Here is a 19548-nt window from a genome sequence, read left to right as displayed (position 1 = left end):
AAAAGACACATGACTTATAAATTGTTATAAAGTGATTATAAGATATTAACTATGCCAAATGAAAAAGGATATTCCAAAGATATTGACCCCCCTCACTTTCTCTGTCAGAGCAGTTAGAAAGAGTCAGCAAAAACAGGTTTAAGTAAGATCCAGAGTTTTATAATATAATATGACTATGTCCAGTTTCAGGTGAAATCACTCATTCTACCAAGAACTAGGAAGATTTCAAACTAAATGAAAAAAGATAAACAAGACTCCAACACCAAGATGGCAAAAACATTAGAATGATCTGACCTAAATAGAGGAAGCATGTTTCAATGAGAAATTCAATAAATGCTTCAATGAGAAATTACAAACATGCTTGAAATAAATGAAAAAAATAGGAAGACTCAACAAAGTTTTGACAAATGAACAAAACATTTTTAAAAATAGGGAGATATTAAAAACTGAAACACTGAATAAATGAAATAAAAAGCTCAGTGGATGGCTTCAACAGAAAAATAAAGCATCAGAGGAAATAATCAGTGACCTTGAAGATAGAACACTAAGAATTACTCAATCTGAACAACAAACAAGAAAGAAAACTGAAAAAAAAAAAATTAATGGAGCCTCAGGAACCTGTGGGACCACAAGAAAATTCTTAGGTTCATGTCCTCAGAGTTATGGAAGCAGACAAGAAGCACAGAGCTGAAATAGTACTCAAAGAAATAACAGCTGAAAAACTCCCCAGATCTGGAGAAACACAAACATGCGGATTCAAGAGTCTGATAAAAATCCAAATAGGACATACTCAAAAGAACCCACAGCAAGCCACACAATAACTAAACTTCTAGAAACTATAGACAAGGAATATCTTGAAGGCAGCCAGAGTAAAACACCTTCCCTCTAGGTAACAACTAGAGGAAACACAACTTGAATGAGATTTGTCACAAACCATGGTGGTTAAAGGTAAGTGGCACAATATCATTAGGTGTTGAAAGAAAAGAACTCACAACCCAGAACCAATCCCCAGTGAAAACAGCCTTTAAGAATGAAGGAGAAATAGGGGCGCTTGGGTGGCTTAGTCGGTTAAGCTTCTGCCTTTCACTTAGGTCATGATCTCGCGGTTCGTGGGTTCGAGCCCCGCGTCCGGCTCTGTGCTGACTGCGCCTGGAGCCTGTTTCAGTCTGTGACTCCCTCTCTCTCTGACCCTCCCCTGCTCATGCTGTCTCTCTCTCTCTCTCTCTCTCCTAGAAATAAAGAAAACATTAAAAAAAAAAAAAAAAGAATGAAGGAGAAATAAAGACATTCCTAGAGGACTGAAAACTATGAGAATCTGTTGCCAGCAGACCTACCCTAAAAGAATGGAAACAGAAGTTCTCTAAATAGAAAGCAAATGATAAAAGAAGGAACCCTGGAAGATAAGAAAAAAGACCATGGTCTTTAAAAGGGACAAACATAATAGGCTTTCCTTTGCTTAAGATTTCTAACTCATGTTCAGCCCATAAAATATCTTTGTAACACTGATTTGGTTCTAAATATAGGTAGAGAAAATATTAAGACAATGATACTATAAACAGGGAGCAAATCTAAGGTCATAGAGTTGGAGATTCTATATTTCACTCAAAATGGTAAAATGATAGCATTAGGAGACTTGATAAGTTATGTATGTTATCACATGAAACTCGCTTCAAATATAACAATACAAGCAGGCTGAAAAGGATAGAAAAAGATATGTCATATAAACCTTAATCAAAAGAAAGCAAGAGTGACTAATTAAGATCAGACAAAGTTGATTTCAGAGAAAATAAATTTACTAGAGACAGAAAATGACATTATATAAAGATAAGAGAAGACAGCAATTCTAAATGCATCCACAAAATGACAAAACTGAAAAATATTTTAAGCAAAAACTGATAGAACTGGGCAACAGAGAAATCTACAATTATGCTGATATTTTAGCACTCTTCTCTCAACAATGATAGGACCCAAAAAAAAAAAGAAGTAGACAATAAAAACCCTTTAAATACTATCAATCTAATAGACCCAAGAGTTAATATAGAGGATCCAGTTGAGATAAGATTCTACCCAATTGATATTCTTGTCCAGTGTCCAAGGGACATAAACTAGTATGAACCAAATCCTGGGCCACAAACCAATGAACTCCAACAAATGTAAAAGAACTGAAATCACATGGAATTCTTCAACCACAAGAGAATCACACTAAAAATCAATAACTGAAAGACAAAAGGAAAATCTGCAAACACTTGGAAAATTCTAAATAATTCATAGGTCAAAGAGGAGTTTTTAAGGAAATTTTTTAAATGCACTGTATTAGTGAAAATGAAAACATACCAAAATTTGTGCTGGACACAGCAAAAGCAGAGCCAAGAGGGATATTTATAGCACCTAATGTATACATTAGAAAAGGGAAAGTCTCAACTAAAAGGCAATCAATAGAATGGGAGAAGATATTTGCAAACAACATATCATAGAAAGGGTTAGTATCCAAAATCTATAGAGAACTTACCACATTCTATAAAAACAAATAATAATAAAAAAAAAAATCCAGTGAAGAAATGGGCAAAAGACATGAACACACACTTCTCCAAAGAAGACATCCAGATGGCCAACAGACACATGAAAAAATGTTCAACATCACTCATCATCAGGGAAATACAAATCAAAACCACACTGAGATACCACCTCACACTTGTCAGAATGGCTAACATTAACAACCCAGGCAACAACAGATGTTGGCGAGGATGTGAAGAAAGGGGATCTCTTTTGCACTGCTGGTGAGAATGCAAACTGGTGCAGCCACTCTGGAACACAGTATGGAGGTTTCTCAAAAAATTAAAAACAGAACTACACTACAACCCAGCAATTGCACTATTAGGTATTTATCCAAGGGATACAGGTATGCTGTTTCAGAGGGACACATACACCCCAATGTTTACAGCAGCACTATCAACAATAGCCAAAGTATGGAAAGAGCTCAACTGTCCATCAGTGGATGAATGGTTAAAGATGTGGTGTGTGTGTGTGTGTGTGTGTGTGTGTGTGTGTACACACAATGGAGTATTATTTGGCAATCAAAAAGAATGAAACCTTGGCATTTGCAACTACATGGATAGAACTAGAGGGTATAATGCTAAGCAGAATTAGAGAAAGACAAATATATGACTTCACTCATGAGGACTTTAAGATACAAAATAGATGAACACAATGGAAGGGAGGCAAAAATAATATAAAAACAGGGAGGGGGACAAAACATAAAAGACCCTTAAGTATGGAGAACAGAGGGTTGCCGGAGGGGTTTTGGGAGGGAGGACAGGCTAAATGGGTAAAAGGCTTAAGGAATCTATTCCTGAAATCACTGTTGCACCATGTGCTAACTAACTTGGATGTAAATTATAAATAAATAAATTATAGAAAGAAAAAAAAGGTGGAGGATACAACATAAAAATATAAAAACCCATCCAATTCAAAAAGATATATAAACCATGTCTGACTTATTTCACTTAATATCTTGTACATCCATCCATGGTATTGCAAATGGCAAGATCTCTCTCTCTCTCTCTCTCCCCCTTTCTCTCTTTTAATGGGTAATATTCCATGAAGCATTATTTGCAATGCCCAAGATATGGAAGCAACCCAACTATCCATCCATAGATGGATGGATAAAGATGTGATGTGTACATTCAATGGAATATTATTATACTAAGTGAAATAAGTCAGAGGAAGACAAATACATGATCTCACTTATATGTGGAATGTAAAAAGCAAAACAAATGAATGAGCAAAGAAAAATCAGATTCTTAAGTAGAGAAAACTAGTAGTTGCCAGAGGGAAGAGGGGGGGAGTTGGAGAATGGGTGAAATAAAGAAAAAAAAGTCCATTGTATTATGTTCAGGAACATATATATGGAAAGCAAAATTTAATACAATATCATTTACAACCATTCAAAAAAAAATCTGCCCAAACAAAAAGACTTAGAAATAAATCTAACAAAACATTTACCTGACTTATATACCAAAAACTATACAACACTGATGAAAAAAAAAATCAAAGTTCTAAATATAGGGAGAGGCATGACAAATTCATGGATCAGAAGACTAAACATATTCAAGACGTTAATTCTCCCCAATATGATATACAGGTTTAACACAATTCCAATCAAAATCCCAGCAATATTTAACTATAGACAAGATTTTTCTAAATGTATATATGGAAAGGCAAAGGAACTAAAATAGCTAAAAACATTTTGAAAAAGATTATTGTAAGGGAATCAGTCAATCCTATTCCAAGACTTAATTACCTTATTTCCACTTTGAAGTAACTACTGGCAAAGGGACAGACACATACATCAATGGAAAAAAGAATCCAGAAAAAGATCCACACAGGTATGTCCAACTGATGTGGGGGAAAGGTGTAAAGGCAATTCAGTGGAGGGCAGACTTCTCCACAACTGGTGCTAGGGCAACTGGACATTCACAGGCACAGGAATGAAACCTGAACTAATCTTCACTTCTTTTAGCTCGATTTTAACTCAGATCACAGACTTAAATGGAAAACATAAAACCATGAAACGTTCAGTACAAAACACAGGAGAAAATCTTTGGAACCTAGAACTATTCTAAACATTATCAGACTTGACACCAAAATGCAGGATCCATGAAAGGAAAATATGATAAGCAACTTTAAGAAAACTAAAATCCTCTGCTACATAAAAGACCTTGTGTGATATTGTGATTTATAATAAATATATATCTCATCTTCATCCACTGTTCCTAAAGCTCCTAAAATCCTGAAAGTGATACCAGGTTTTCTTCTGAAGTGAAGTTGTAGAGGTGTCTCTTGTGTTGATGAAGTAACTTTCGGCACCCACAGGAGGATGGGGGCTTGCTGACAGGAACCAACCATGTGACTTCCAGTCCCAGTGAGGGGAGGAGGGCCTGAAAGTCAGCTCAATCATCAAGGCCAATGATTTAATCAGCCATGTCCATGTTATGAAGCCTCCATAAAAACCCAAAAGCATGGGGTTCAAAGAGCCTCTGGGATGGTGAACACATGGAGATTTGGGGAGAGTGGCACTCCTGGAGAGGGTACGGAAGCTCTGTGCCCTCTCCCCATACCTTGCCCTATGCACCTTTTCCATCTGGCTGCTCTGGAGTTATATCCTTTTATAATAAATCGGGAAATCCAGTGAGTAAACGGGTTTCCTTATTACTGTAAGCCACTCTCACAAACTCATCAAACCCAAGGAGGGGACTGTGGGAACCTTGATCAGAAGCACAGGTGACAACCCGGCTTTGTGACTGGAATCTTAGTAGCAGTCATGTAGGACTGAACCCTTTATCCATGGAATCTGAGGCTACCTTTGGGTAGGTAGTATCAGAATTTAGTTGAATTACAGGACACATAGCTGGTCTCCTAGAACTGCTTGTTGGTATGGGGGACAGCCTCGCAGTGCTGGAACTGGGTGTATTAAGTGGGTAAAGGCTACACACTGGGGAAGAAGTATCTGTAAATCACATATCTGACAAAGACCTAGTATCCAGAATATATAATGGACTCTGAAAATTCAACAGTAAAAAAAACAATCCAATTAGAACATGGGCAAAGGCATGAAGAATATTCCACAGATGGTAACATACAGATGACAAGTAGGCACATGCAAAAATGTGCAGTATCTTTACCTAACAGGAAAATGCAAATTAAAACCACAACGGGATATCACTATACATCCATCAGAAAGACTAACATAACAATAGTGACCTGACAACACCAAAGCTTGGGAGGATTCAGAGTAACTGGATCACTCATTTATTATTGGTGAAAATGTTAAAAAGTATAGCCACTATGGAAAAGTTTGGCAGATACCTAAAAAACTAAATGACACTAAAATATAACCAAGCAATTGCATTTCTGGGCATCTATACTAGAGACATGAAGACTTAGGTTCACATAATAATCTGTGCATAGAATTGTTCCTAGCTGCTTCATCCACAACAGCCAAATACTGGAAACCAGCCAGATGTCCTTCAACAGGTGACTGCTTAAACAGATCATGACTCAGCCATACCATGGAACACTGCTTATCAATATAAAGAAGCAAACATACAACAGCCTGCATGAATTGCAAAGAATTAACCTGAGTGAGTGGAAAAAACCAAACTCAGAAGGTTATATACAGCATGATTCTTCTAACACAATATTCCCGAGATAACAAAATTATAGAAATGGAGAACGTATCAGTGGTTGTCAGATGTTAACAAGCGAGTGGGGGCAAGCTCAGAAAAACAACAGGATTTGTCCAAAAAATGGTATAATCAGTCAAACTATACTTCTAAGAAAGAAACCTAAAACCTAGATATCAAACATTAGAGGATCTTTCTGAAATGAAAGAGCAAGGGATTCTCAATACGAAGGTGCCACAAAGACTGCCCTAAAACTCCCCAATGCTTCAAAGGCTTTCATACACATTAATTCAATGCAGATATTTGTGACCAATGACCCTAACTTCAAATAAAGTTTGTGACTCCTTAGAGAAATGAATGCATTTTTGTAAAATAAACACTGTTAAGATCACAAAACCTGAAACTAAGGGGACATAAAACAGTAGCTGCCTCTGGGATGACAAGGGGAGCTAAAGAGGAACAAAGAGGGTTTTTACACTCTGTAATGTTCTATTTCTTTGCATTAGAAAACATTAGACACAAAAGTGACACAGTATTAATTGTTGATTCTGATGGTCAGTATACAGATACATGTTGCTACATTTTATATTTTTGATTTTCAAAGTTACAACAAGAAAATTTTAAAAGGCTTTTAAGAAGCCTTACTCTAAGTGCGCCTGGGTGGCTCAGTCGGACTTCAGCTCAGGTCATGATCTCACGGGTCATGAGTTCGAGCCCTATGCTCTGTGCTGACAGCTCAGAACCTGGAGCCTGNGGGAAGGGAGGCAAAAATAATATAAAAACAGGGAGGGGGACAAAACATAAAAGACCCTTAAGTATGGAGAACAGAGGGTTGCCGGAGGGGTTTTGGGAGGGAGGACAGGCTAAATGGGTAAAAGGCTTAAGGAATCTATTCCTGAAATCACTGTTGCACCATGTGCTAACTAACTTGGATGTAAATTATAAATAAATAAATTATAGAAAGAAAAAAAAGGTGGAGGATACAACATAAAAATATAAAAACCCATCCAATTCAAAAAGATATATAAACCATGTCTGACTTATTTCACTTAATATCTTGTACATCCATCCATGGTATTGCAAATGGCAAGATCTCTCTCTCTCTCTCTCTCCCCCTTTCTCTCTTTTAATGGGTAATATTCCATGAAGCATTATTTGCAATGCCCAAGATATGGAAGCAACCCAACTATCCATCCATAGATGGATGGATAAAGATGTGATGTGTACATTCAATGGAATATTATTATACTAAGTGAAATAAGTCAGAGGAAGACAAATACATGATCTCACTTATATGTGGAATGTAAAAAGCAAAACAAATGAATGAGCAAAGAAAAATCAGATTCTTAAGTAGAGAAAACTAGTAGTTGCCAGAGGGAAGAGGGGGGGAGTTGGAGAATGGGTGAAATAAAGAAAAAAAAGTCCATTGTATTATGTTCAGGAACATATATATGGAAAGCAAAATTTAATACAATATCATTTACAACCATTCAAAAAAAAATCTGCCCAAACAAAAAGACTTAGAAATAAATCTAACAAAACATTTACCTGACTTATATACCAAAAACTATACAACACTGATGAAAAAAAAAATCAAAGTTCTAAATATAGGGAGAGGCATGACAAATTCATGGATCAGAAGACTAAACATATTCAAGACGTTAATTCTCCCCAATATGATATACAGGTTTAACACAATTCCAATCAAAATCCCAGCAATATTTAACTATAGACAAGATTTTTCTAAATGTATATATGGAAAGGCAAAGGAACTAAAATAGCTAAAAACATTTTGAAAAAGATTATTGTAAGGGAATCAGTCAATCCTATTCCAAGACTTAATTACCTTATTTCCACTTTGAAGTAACTACTGGCAAAGGGACAGACACATACATCAATGGAAAAAAGAATCCAGAAAAAGATCCACACAGGTATGTCCAACTGATGTGGGGGAAAGGTGTAAAGGCAATTCAGTGGAGGGCAGACTTCTCCACAACTGGTGCTAGGGCAACTGGACATTCACAGGCACAGGAATGAAACCTGAACTAATCTTCACTTCTTTTAGCTCGATTTTAACTCAGATCACAGACTTAAATGGAAAACATAAAACCATGAAACGTTCAGTACAAAACACAGGAGAAAATCTTTGGAACCTAGAACTATTCTAAACATTATCAGACTTGACACCAAAATGCAGGATCCATGAAAGGAAAATATGATAAGCAACTTTAAGAAAACTAAAATCCTCTGCTACATAAAAGACCTTGTGTGATATTGTGATTTATAATAAATATATATCTCATCTTCATCCACTGTTCCTAAAGCTCCTAAAATCCTGAAAGTGATACCAGGTTTTCTTCTGAAGTGAAGTTGTAGAGGTGTCTCTTGTGTTGATGAAGTAACTTTCGGCACCCACAGGAGGATGGGGGCTTGCTGACAGGAACCAACCATGTGACTTCCAGTCCCAGTGAGGGGAGGAGGGCCTGAAAGTCAGCTCAATCATCAAGGCCAATGATTTAATCAGCCATGTCCATGTTATGAAGCCTCCATAAAAACCCAAAAGCATGGGGTTCAAAGAGCCTCTGGGATGGTGAACACATGGAGATTTGGGGAGAGTGGCACTCCTGGAGAGGGTACGGAAGCTCTGTGCCCTCTCCCCATACCTTGCCCTATGCACCTTTTCCATCTGGCTGCTCTGGAGTTATATCCTTTTATAATAAATCGGGAAATCCAGTGAGTAAACGGGTTTCCTTATTACTGTAAGCCACTCTCACAAACTCATCAAACCCAAGGAGGGGACTGTGGGAACCTTGATCAGAAGCACAGGTGACAACCCGGCTTTGTGACTGGAATCTTAGTAGCAGTCATGTAGGACTGAACCCTTTATCCATGGAATCTGAGGCTACCTTTGGGTAGGTAGTATCAGAATTTAGTTGAATTACAGGACACATAGCTGGTCTCCTAGAACTGCTTGTTGGTATGGGGGACAGCCTCGCAGTGCTGGAACTGGGTGTATTAAGTGGGTAAAGGCTACACACTGGGGAAGAAGTATCTGTAAATCACATATCTGACAAAGACCTAGTATCCAGAATATATAATGGACTCTGAAAATTCAACAGTAAAAAAAACAATCCAATTAGAACATGGGCAAAGGCATGAAGAATATTCCACAGATGGTAACATACAGATGACAAGTAGGCACATGCAAAAATGTGCAGTATCTTTACCTAACAGGAAAATGCAAATTAAAACCACAACGGGATATCACTATACATCCATCAGAAAGACTAACATAACAATAGTGACCTGACAACACCAAAGCTGGGGAGGATTCAGAGTAACTGGATCACTCATTTATTATTGGTGAAAATGTTAAAAAGTATAGCCACTATGGAAAAGTTTGGCAGATACCTAAAAAACTAAATGACACTAAAATATAACCAAGCAATTGCATTTCTGGGCATCTATACTAGAGACATGAAGACTTAGGTTCACATAATAATCTGTGCATAGAATTGTTCCTAGCTGCTTCATCCACAACAGCCAAATACTGGAAACCAGCCAGATGTCCTTCAACAGGTGACTGCTTAAACAGATCATGACTCAGCCATACCATGGAACACTGCTTATCAATATAAAGAAGCAAACATACAACAGCCTGCATGAATTGCAAAGAATTAACCTGAGTGAGTGGAAAAAACCAAACTCAGAAGGTTATATACAGCATGATTCTTCTAACACAATATTCCCGAGATAACAAAATTATAGAAATGGAGAACGTATCAGTGGTTGTCAGATGTTAACAAGCGAGTGGGGGCAAGCTCAGAAAAACAACAGGATTTGTCCAAAAAATGGTATAATCAGTCAAACTATACTTCTAAGAAAGAAACCTAAAACCTAGATATCAAACATTAGAGGATCTTTCTGAAATGAAAGAGCAAGGGATTCTCAATACGAAGGTGCCACAAAGACTGCCCTAAAACTCCCCAATGCTTCAAAGGCTTTCATACACATTAATTCAATGCAGATATTTGTGACCAATGACCCTAACTTCAAATAAAGTTTGTGACTCCTTAGAGAAATGAATGCATTTTTGTAAAATAAACACTGTTAAGATCACAAAACCTGAAACTAAGGGGACATAAAACAGTAGCTGCCTCTGGGATGACAAGGGGAGCTAAAGAGGAACAAAGAGGGTTTTTACACTCTGTAATGTTCTATTTCTTTGCATTAGAAAACATTAGACACAAAAGTGACACAGTATTAATTGTTGATTCTGATGGTCAGTATACAGATACATGTTGCTACATTTTATATTTTTGATTTTCAAAGTTACAACAAGAAAATTTTAAAAGGCTTTTAAGAAGCCTTACTCTAAGTGCGCCTGGGTGGCTCAGTCGGACTTCAGCTCAGGTCATGATCTCATGGGTCATGAGTTCGAGCCCTATGCTCTGTGCTGACAGCTCAGAACCTGGAGCCTGCTTTGGATTCTGGGTCTCTCTCTCCCTGTCCATCCCCCGCTCACACTCTGTCTCTCTCAAAAATAAACAAAAAAAAAAAAAAAAAAAAAGCTTCAGCCAAGTCCAGCCTACACTTTCCAAAGAAAAGTTTATAAAGCTGATGTTTGCTGAATGTGGTTTTGCATACATTTACAAATGTATTATTTATATTTTTCCATTTAAATTTGCTTTTGTGAAAGTCCTGTTACCTTTATGATATGAAAAGGATTTTCTAAATGTAGTCTTAAGAAACCTCATTTTCTAAATGTAGTCTTGAGAAACAAGACTTCATTATGTGACATTTTTTAGGAATCGATTACAGGATGAGGTGGATATAAGATTGGCAAATAATCACTTAATGTGATAAAAAAAAGATTCTAGGTATTGACCAATTATTAAAATAGGGCTTTTAATCTTGCTGATGTAAAAAACATACTTCCCAATAGTTCTTACTGGATCAGTTATGCCCTCAAATTCTAATAGATTAATGAAGTCCTCACAAATCAAGTTTTAAAAAATGCTCAAAACTGAATGTTATTAGCAGGTCCCAATGGATCAAAATTTTCTACTCAATTTTTGTACTCTGTGAGTGAGTCTCCGTTTTCTTGGGATTTGCATACAAGGGAAAAGAAGCCATTTATAGTAGGATGACAAAGTATGACCTGAGGAATGTATCATCAGAACACGGAACTGACTGGAAGATAGAAAAGCCAGGCTAGGAGTGAAAAGGAATACAAAGATTAGCAGAGTCTCCAGGTGCAAATAAGAGAAAACCACTGGGATGTATCTAAAAATCTGATAAAGTTTGGGCAAGAGGGAGCCTGAAAATCCCTAGCAACAGGATCCTCCTTTTACAGCTTCTTTAGACTCAAAGACACAACATACAAACCAGAAGAAGCACAAATAGGAGAAATCGTACCTTTCAGGCCTAAAGTCTGCAACTGAAACAGTTTTCCCAGCTCAAAAGGTAGAACTCGTAACAGGTTGTTATTTAAATGGAGTTCCCTGTGGATGTAAAAATTCCATGTGAGAACATATATTACCTTTTAACCCATGGGCAACCTCAGCAATGTAATTTCTAAGAATATAATCTAAGAATGAAAAATTTTATATTTTCCAATGTCTAGTACAGTGCTTCTCAAACGATGATGTAGTAAAAAAACAGAACACAACAAAAAAACCCCAGACTGCCACAGACCAAATGTTTTTAAAATACAGAAAAGTGGGGTGTCTGGGTTAAGCGTCCGACTTTGGCTCAGGTTATGATCTCACAGTCTGTGAGCTCAAGCCCTGCATTAAGCTCTGAGCTGACAGCTCAGAGCCTGGAGCCTGCTTTGGATTCTGGTCTCCCTCTCTCTCTGCCCCTTTCCCCACTCACACTTTCTCTCTCTCAAAAATAAACAAACATTAAACAAAATTTAAAACACAGGAAAAAAATGAATTAGGAAAAAAAACAAACCAATAAAACACAAGCCATATTTTTAAAGTGCATAAGATTCAATAGATACAAAACTGCTCCCACAGACTGTGTATTTCACTGCAGGCTGATGACACAGTTTGCAAATGGGCACAGTCCACAAACTGCCGGAGAGCAGCACAGATCTGGCACACGAGGAGTCTACAACACAGCTCTAAGAAAGTGGAAATGGGGGAGCCTGGGTGGCTCAGTTGGTTAGGTGTCCAACTTCGTTCGGCTCAGGTCATGATCTCACAGTTTGTGAGTTTGAGCCTCTCATCGGGTTCTGTGTTGACAGTTCAGTGCCTGGAGATTGCTTCGGATTCTGTGTCTCCCTTTCCTCTGCCCTCTCCCCACTCACACTCTTTTTCTCTCTCTCTCTCAAAAATAAACATTTAAAAAGAAAGAAAGAAAGAAAGAAAGAAAGCGGAAATGATGAAACAGCCTAAGACAGTGAACTGTTAAATGAGCTTTAAAATGATCATGTAGCACCAAGTGAAAATTGTTTATGATAGCTGCAAAATTAAGTTTATCATTAATATTTCTCCAAATTTTAAAGTTTCACTTTTAGAAATAACGGCAGCTGTATTAACAACTAATAATTTTTTGTACAGATAACCATAATGTAACTAGCAAAGGAACTTTCAGTAGGGAAAAAAACAAAGACCCAATATTGAGATACTTACAATTTTCTACAATAAGTTTTAATTATCAATTTTTAAAGGTGACTAGAACTACTTCCAAAAAAAAGACTACTATAATCCCTGGTTCTTGGAATTTAAATGAACCTTGGTTACTACTTAGTGAACCAGAGGCTAGTGAGGCCATAAATGAAACAAATCTGAATAATCTGTTCCCATTTATTCCCACATGGGAAAGGAGGTCTTTTAAAGAGATTAAAAATGGTCATGGTATATTACTCCGTAATTAATCCCAAAACAATGTCAAAAAGTGGGAACAACAAAGGTACAAAAACTCTCACGAGGTCCTTACTTTATTTTATTATGCAGCAAATGGTAGAAATCAGCAAAAAAAGCCAGGGTAATCAGAGAAAAGGCAGGTAATATAATACAGGGCAAGATTTTTCCATTGGGATAATAACCACATTGGGAAAGCACCACAATCGTTTTTCCCAGGAGAGTCCATATGTGGGAATCAACATAACTGCCTTCTACTTGTTTACCCCCACTTTATCCAAAAATTTTGTTTAAGAATAAAGTACATTACACAAAACATAGCAGTAAAACAAATTTTAGGTAATGAATCTACCTATTTTACTATTTCTTGTTTGACATTCAATTTTCCTGAAAAACTTTACATTAAAGGATATAATTATGTTTGCTTTTGTTCAAATACCATTCAATTGGTAGTGCAGTTTCCTAGCAAAATAAGTGCTCTATTTTGTTTTTAGGGGGTTAAAGTCACATAAGAAGTCGAATCTGCACACCTGAGTGATACCATGTTTCCGAGTTCTGCCGGTAAACTCCGGATTTTATTAGAGGACAGGTCCAGATACACCAGATTGTGAAGCTTGGCAATGTCTGAAGGAATGCGGGACAGGGAATTGTCACTCAGATGCAAAGCTGTCAAGTGAGTTAGTGACCACAAGGATGAGCTTAAGCTTCTTACTTTTCCTGTAAGAGAAGGAAAAAATGGAGGAAAGATTATATGGTGCTCTCTACAATTAGGTCCTTGGATTAAATAACATTTAGATGTTTCAACAAATAATGTATCATACAACAAATTGTGAGGAAGGGTTTAACAGGAGAAAGCTTACCTATTCTAGGACAATGCACTGCTATGATTAGGTTATAAACTTGCTTAGCAAACTAAAAAAAACTGTGTTTAGATTGCATCATTATTTTTTAGAGCACATCAGTTAAGACTTTATCCTTTAAGGTTGTCTCAGCTATGACACGAAAGAGAGGGTATGAATGACTAATGAGAAATCCAGTATGTCACCATGATTAATTTGGAATTATGCAAAAAAAATCAAATCCACTATCTCTGACGCTGTTCCTATCTATACTCTAGAAAACAAGAATTCTGCCTGCAAACAAAAGGTAAACCATATGTTCTCAGCTTAGCAAAGTTTTAAGACCAGCGTACTCAAGTGATAACTGCATCTAAGAATCATAACTAACCAAAAGCTGTACTGAATAATTACAAGCAAAAATACTTGCCCAGAAACATTACAGATATGAAGTCATAAATATACAATCAAAGAGCATTAGACCCAGGGTTCAGTAACTAAGGAAAAAATAATTTCTTTCAATGCAACATTAATTCAGTACTTTGTTACTTCTTGGTAAGATGCCAATCATTTTTACAGTCCATCTAAGAATTTTCCTCCAGTCTCTTTAATGGTAAAAGATCTAATATGAGACAGAATGAAACAAACAGATGTAATGGAAATACACTAGTCTATGAGAACTGATTTTTCTATCGGCTGAAAAAGCAATCTTAAGATTTCTAACAACGGTGGAGTAACAGGGACCGAATTTACTATCCTACCTGAACAACTACCACATCAGACAATATATATGAATCAACAAATTTCAGCCATCAGACATCAACCAGTGAAGACTGATCCTCATCACAAACAAGGCAGGCCTTACAACTGTCTCAGCTTCCTGGACTGCACAGGTAGGGGATCCCAGGGGCAGCACCGTGATCTCCCCCAAGTTCTGGAGCAGGGAAGCCATGATGACTAGAATTTGACCAGAGTACCAGAGAAGAGAGATTAACAGACATGGAAATCTGGAGATGGGAAGAAGGTCCCCTTCAAGTTTTCAGCTGAATACTGATCAGTATAAACATGTGAGAAATTGCCTGAGCCAGAGGGAAAACACCCAAAAGAAGCAAAAACAACAATCCCCACATTTATACAGAACTGAGGCTGGCAGGTGTTGCCACCAACAGAGAGAAATGTTTCATAACTCCAAGGTACCGGACTTATTAGTGGTATAAAATCAGCCTAAAGATTGCTCTGGCCTCACCTAAGAAACTTTAAGAGCAAGCCTCAAAAGAATTAAACCGTTTTTAGTAACCTAACTATATCTCAAAATAAGGTTCAATACTGGTTATAGGAATACAACAATATGCATCTCCCAACAGGGCAAAACTCACAATACCTGGCACCCAATAAAAAATTACCAGGCATGCAAAGGAGGAAAACAACAGTTATAATGAAGAGAAAAAATAATCAATAAAAACTAGCCCAGAAAAGATAATGATAAAATTAGTAGACAGTTATTAAAAATTACTAAAACTGCATTCTATATGATCAGAAACTAGAAGACTAAATGAGTGCTAACTAGAGATACAAGATAGCACAGAAACACAAACAACTTCTAAGCTGAACACCATGCCTAAAATGAAGATACAGCAACAAAAATGAAACACAGAGAGAAAAATACTGGAAAAAAATCATAAGCATGGGCACCTGGGTGGCTCAGTCAGTTAAGCATCTGACTTTTGATTTTGGCTTGGGTCATGATCTCACGGTTTGTGAGATCGAGCCTCACATTGGGCTCTGCACTAGCCTACTTTGGATTCTCTCTCTCAAAATGAATAAATATTAAAAAAAAATCACATCCATAAATTCTTGGACAGCTTTAAACAGCCTAATATATATGTAATTGGAGTCCCCAAAACAGGTATGAGTTGGGGAGAGAAAAAAAATATATCTTAAGTAATAAACCCAAAAGATAACTAGATACCCACATGCACAAGAATAAAGTTAAACTTGGGGTGCCTGGGTGGCTCAGTCAGTTGGGTGTCCGACTTCAGCTCAGGTCATAATCTCACGGTTCGTGGAGCTCTGCCGTCAGGTTCTGTGCTGGCGGACAGCTCAGAGCCTGGAGCCTGCTTCGGATTCTGTGTCTCCCTCTCTCTCTGTGACCCTCCCCTGCTCACACTGTATTTCTTTCTCTCTCTCTCTCTCAGAAATAAAACATTAAAAATTTTTTAAAAAAAGAATAAAGTTAAACTCTTACTTTACACAGACTGATCCAGAAAAGTGAAAAGACGATACTTTCAAACTCATTCTAAATTTTTTTTTCTAGTTTATTCATTTTTGAGACAGAGAGACAGAGTATGAGTGGGGGAGGGGCAGAGAAAGAGAGAGACACAGAATCTGAAACAGGCTCCAGTCTCTGAGCTGTCAGCATAGAGTCTGATGCGGGGCTCGAACCCACCAACCGTGAGATCATGACCCGAGCAGAAGTCGGACGCTCAACCGACTGAGCCACCCAGGCGCCCCTCAAACCCATTCTATATGGCCAACGGCACTCTTGATAACAAAACCAGATAAAACTAGTAGTACCAAAAAAATTACAAATCAAATCCTTCATGAACAAAAATGCAAATTTTAACAAATCAAATTCAACAATAGATTAAAAAGATAGTGACAAAAAAAAAGAAAAAGGGGCGCCTGGGTGGCTCAGTCGGTTAGGCATCCAACTTCAGCTCAGGTCATGATCTCACAGCTTGTGGGTTCAAGCCTCGCAGTGGGCTGTGCTGACAGCTAGCTCAGAGCCTGGAGCCTGCTTTAGATTCTGTGTCTCCCTCTCTCTGACCCTCCCCTGCTCATGCTCTCTTTCTCTCAGAGATAAAACATTAAAAAAAAATTATAAAAATAAATAAATAAAAAGATAATGACCAGTAAGACTTGTGCCAGGAAATTCAAGGTTTGTAAAACATTCAGAATAATTTTTCAAAAAACTTTTTCTTAATGGAAACCAATTTGACAATAAACTATTTGTAAAAAAAAAAAAACAAAACAAAACAAAAAACTTTTTCTTAGAAAAGAAAATCATATACGCAGATGTAGAAAAGCATCTGACAAAATCAACATTTAAAAACCAGCATTTAGGGGCGCCTGGGTGGCTCAGTCAGTTAAGTGTCCGACTTTGGCTCAGGTCATGGTTTCACGGTTTGTGGGTTCGAGCCCCGTGTCGGGCTCTGTGCTGACAGCTAGCTCAGAGCCTGGAGCCTGCCTCAGATTCTGTCTCCCTCTCTATCTGACCCTCCCCTGATCACGCTGTCTCTCTCTCAGAAATAAATAAAACATTAAAAAAATTAAAAAAAAAACAAAACCCAGCATTTAATCAAATCAAATCCTGATTTAAAAAAAAAAAAAAAGCTTGCTCTCAGTAAGCTAAGAAAAGATCAGAGCTTCTTATATCTTAATAAAGGGCATTTTATAAGGAGGTTAGTGGTAAGGGAGTAAATGATTTCCCCTATGATCAGAAACAAAGCAGTTATGTCCACTATTACCAATCCCAATCAAAATTATGCTGGAAGTTTTAGCCTGTGCTATAAGACAAGAAAAAAAGTTGAAAGAAGTAGAGCCATGTTTATCTGTAAATGGCACAATCATCTATGTGAAATCCTATGACTCTATAAAAATACCACCAATAAATGAGTTTAGCAAGGTTGTAGGATGAAGTATCAATATACAAAATATCTACTGTATTTTTATAGATAGCAATGCATAATCAGTAACATATTTAAAATAACATTTACACTAGCACCAAAATTATGAAACAGGAAAATGTGACAAAAATATGTGAAGGACCTATATACTAAAAACTACAAAATACCCTGAAAGAAATTAAAGATGTAAATTAGTAGAGAGATATACAGTGTTGAGAGATCAGAAGATTCAATACTGTTAAGATATTAGATCTTCCCCAAATAGAGTCAACACAATCACAATCAAAATGGCAGCATGTCTGAAACTGGCAAATGGATTCTAAAATTCACATAATAATTCAAAGGCCTTATAAAATTCAATACAACTTTGAAAAAGAAGTTGGAAGACTAAAACTACCTGATTTTAGAACTTATTATATAAAGGAACTCTCAAAACTCAATTAATAACAATCCAATTTTCAAAATAGGAAAAACATGGAAACAGACACTTTACCAAAGAAAACATAAAGCTAGCAAATAATCACATGAAAAAATGCTCAACATCAGGGTCATTAGGGAAATGGAAATTTAAACCACAATGTGATATCCACTACACACCCAGAAGAATGGCTAAAATTAAAGACCTGTCAAGTGTTGGTGAGGATATGGATCAAGGATATCTAGTAAGAATGCAAAATCGTTTGAGTTTTTAAAAAGTTAAATCTTACCTACCTTATGATCAATTTCATTCTTAGGTATTTGCCCAAGAAAAATAAAAGTTCTATCCTTTACAAAGAATTGTACACAAATACAGCTTTATTTGTAACAGCCAAATACCAGAAACTATCAAACATTTTCATTAACAAAGAAATGGATAAACAAATGCTGGCATACAAAAAGAAGATACTACTCAATAATGAAAAGTATGAACTATTAAAAACCCAACTGCACGGATGAATATCAAAATATGTAGCGAAACTAAACCAAAAAAAAGTACATACTCTATTACTTCCTTTATATAAAAAAAATTCCACAAAATTTAAACCAATCCTATGGTTAAAGAAAGCAGAACAGCAAACGCCTGGAATTGGGGGAAGGGATGGAGAAATGAAGAGGGCAGGGAAAGGAATTACAAATTTGGGGGAATGATAACTATGTCCTTTGAATGTGGTGATGATTTCAAAGATGTATAGACAACCAAATATATCACATTATTCACTTTGCATACATGCTGATTATTACATGTCAACTCTACCTCAGTACAGCTGTGCAATAAAATCTATTTCAATCTAAGAAAGAGTTTTTCCTTACTGCATAATAATTAGAGTAGAACCTACAGCATCTCCTATTTGTATAACAAATTTATTTTTCAGTTCAGAAAACTAAAGCACACAGCTAATATTCAATATAAATAAAGCACTTAAAATATCACAAACTACTTACTGGGTACATAATAAGTTTGGTTCATATTTGGTACATAATTGGGTACATAAGTATTGTGTTTCAACCTCAAGATACGACTTAACAAAAAAAGGTAGAAGGGCTTGAGAATTACATTTTCATACTTCAATTTAACAGGGTGGATACAAAATTCTCAATCAAGAAGGTAGCCAGAAAAAAAACCAAGAAGTCCGTGAAGAAGGTAAGAGGGACTGGGTGGCTCAGCTAAGCATCCAATTCTTGATTTCGGCTCAGGTCATGATCTCATGGTTTGTGGGTTCAAGCCCTGCGCTGGGCTCTGTACTAATAGTGCAAGACCTGCTTGGGATTCACTCTCTCTGCCCCTCCCCTGTGCTCTCTCTCTCTCCCTCTCAAAAATAAACATTAAAATTTTTTTTATCAAGTATAAGGAGTCATGTATTAAATAAATCAATCATGCAGGATTTAAGGGAGAGGAAAAGGAGGAATCAGATCTCTACCATATACAGAAAAGTAAAACAAATTTCCAAATGCCAAAAAAACCCAGAAAAGTAATGGAAGAGAATATTTCTAA

The 19548-nt window shown here is 36.8% G+C and overlaps 1 protein-coding gene across 4 annotated transcripts in view; it reads right to left on the bottom strand.

The window, feature by feature from the left end:
• CNOT6 (CCR4-NOT transcription complex subunit 6) overlaps positions 1-19548 on the bottom strand; it is a 79486-nt gene that overhangs the window by 14929 nt on the left and 45009 nt on the right. For all 4 annotated transcript variants that reach the window (XM_039223580.1, XM_039223577.1, XM_039223578.1 and 1 more), the window contains 2 exons: positions 13585-13771; positions 11601-11686 (listed from right to left, as the gene is read on the bottom strand). In XM_039223580.1, the coding sequence (XP_039079511.1) occupies positions 11601-11686; positions 13585-13771 (273 nt within the window). The remainder of the gene's footprint in view (positions 1-11600; positions 11687-13584; positions 13772-19548) is intronic.

The sequence above is a fragment of the Hyaena hyaena genome, unplaced genomic scaffold (genome assembly GCF_003009895.1).
Source record: "Hyaena hyaena isolate Hyena2069 unplaced genomic scaffold, ASM300989v1 scaffold_1385, whole genome shotgun sequence".
Lineage (NCBI taxonomy): Eukaryota > Metazoa > Chordata > Mammalia > Carnivora > Hyaenidae > Hyaena > Hyaena hyaena.
Note: the sequence above shows the minus strand (reverse complement) of the source record. Positions and strands in the feature narration are given on the sequence as shown.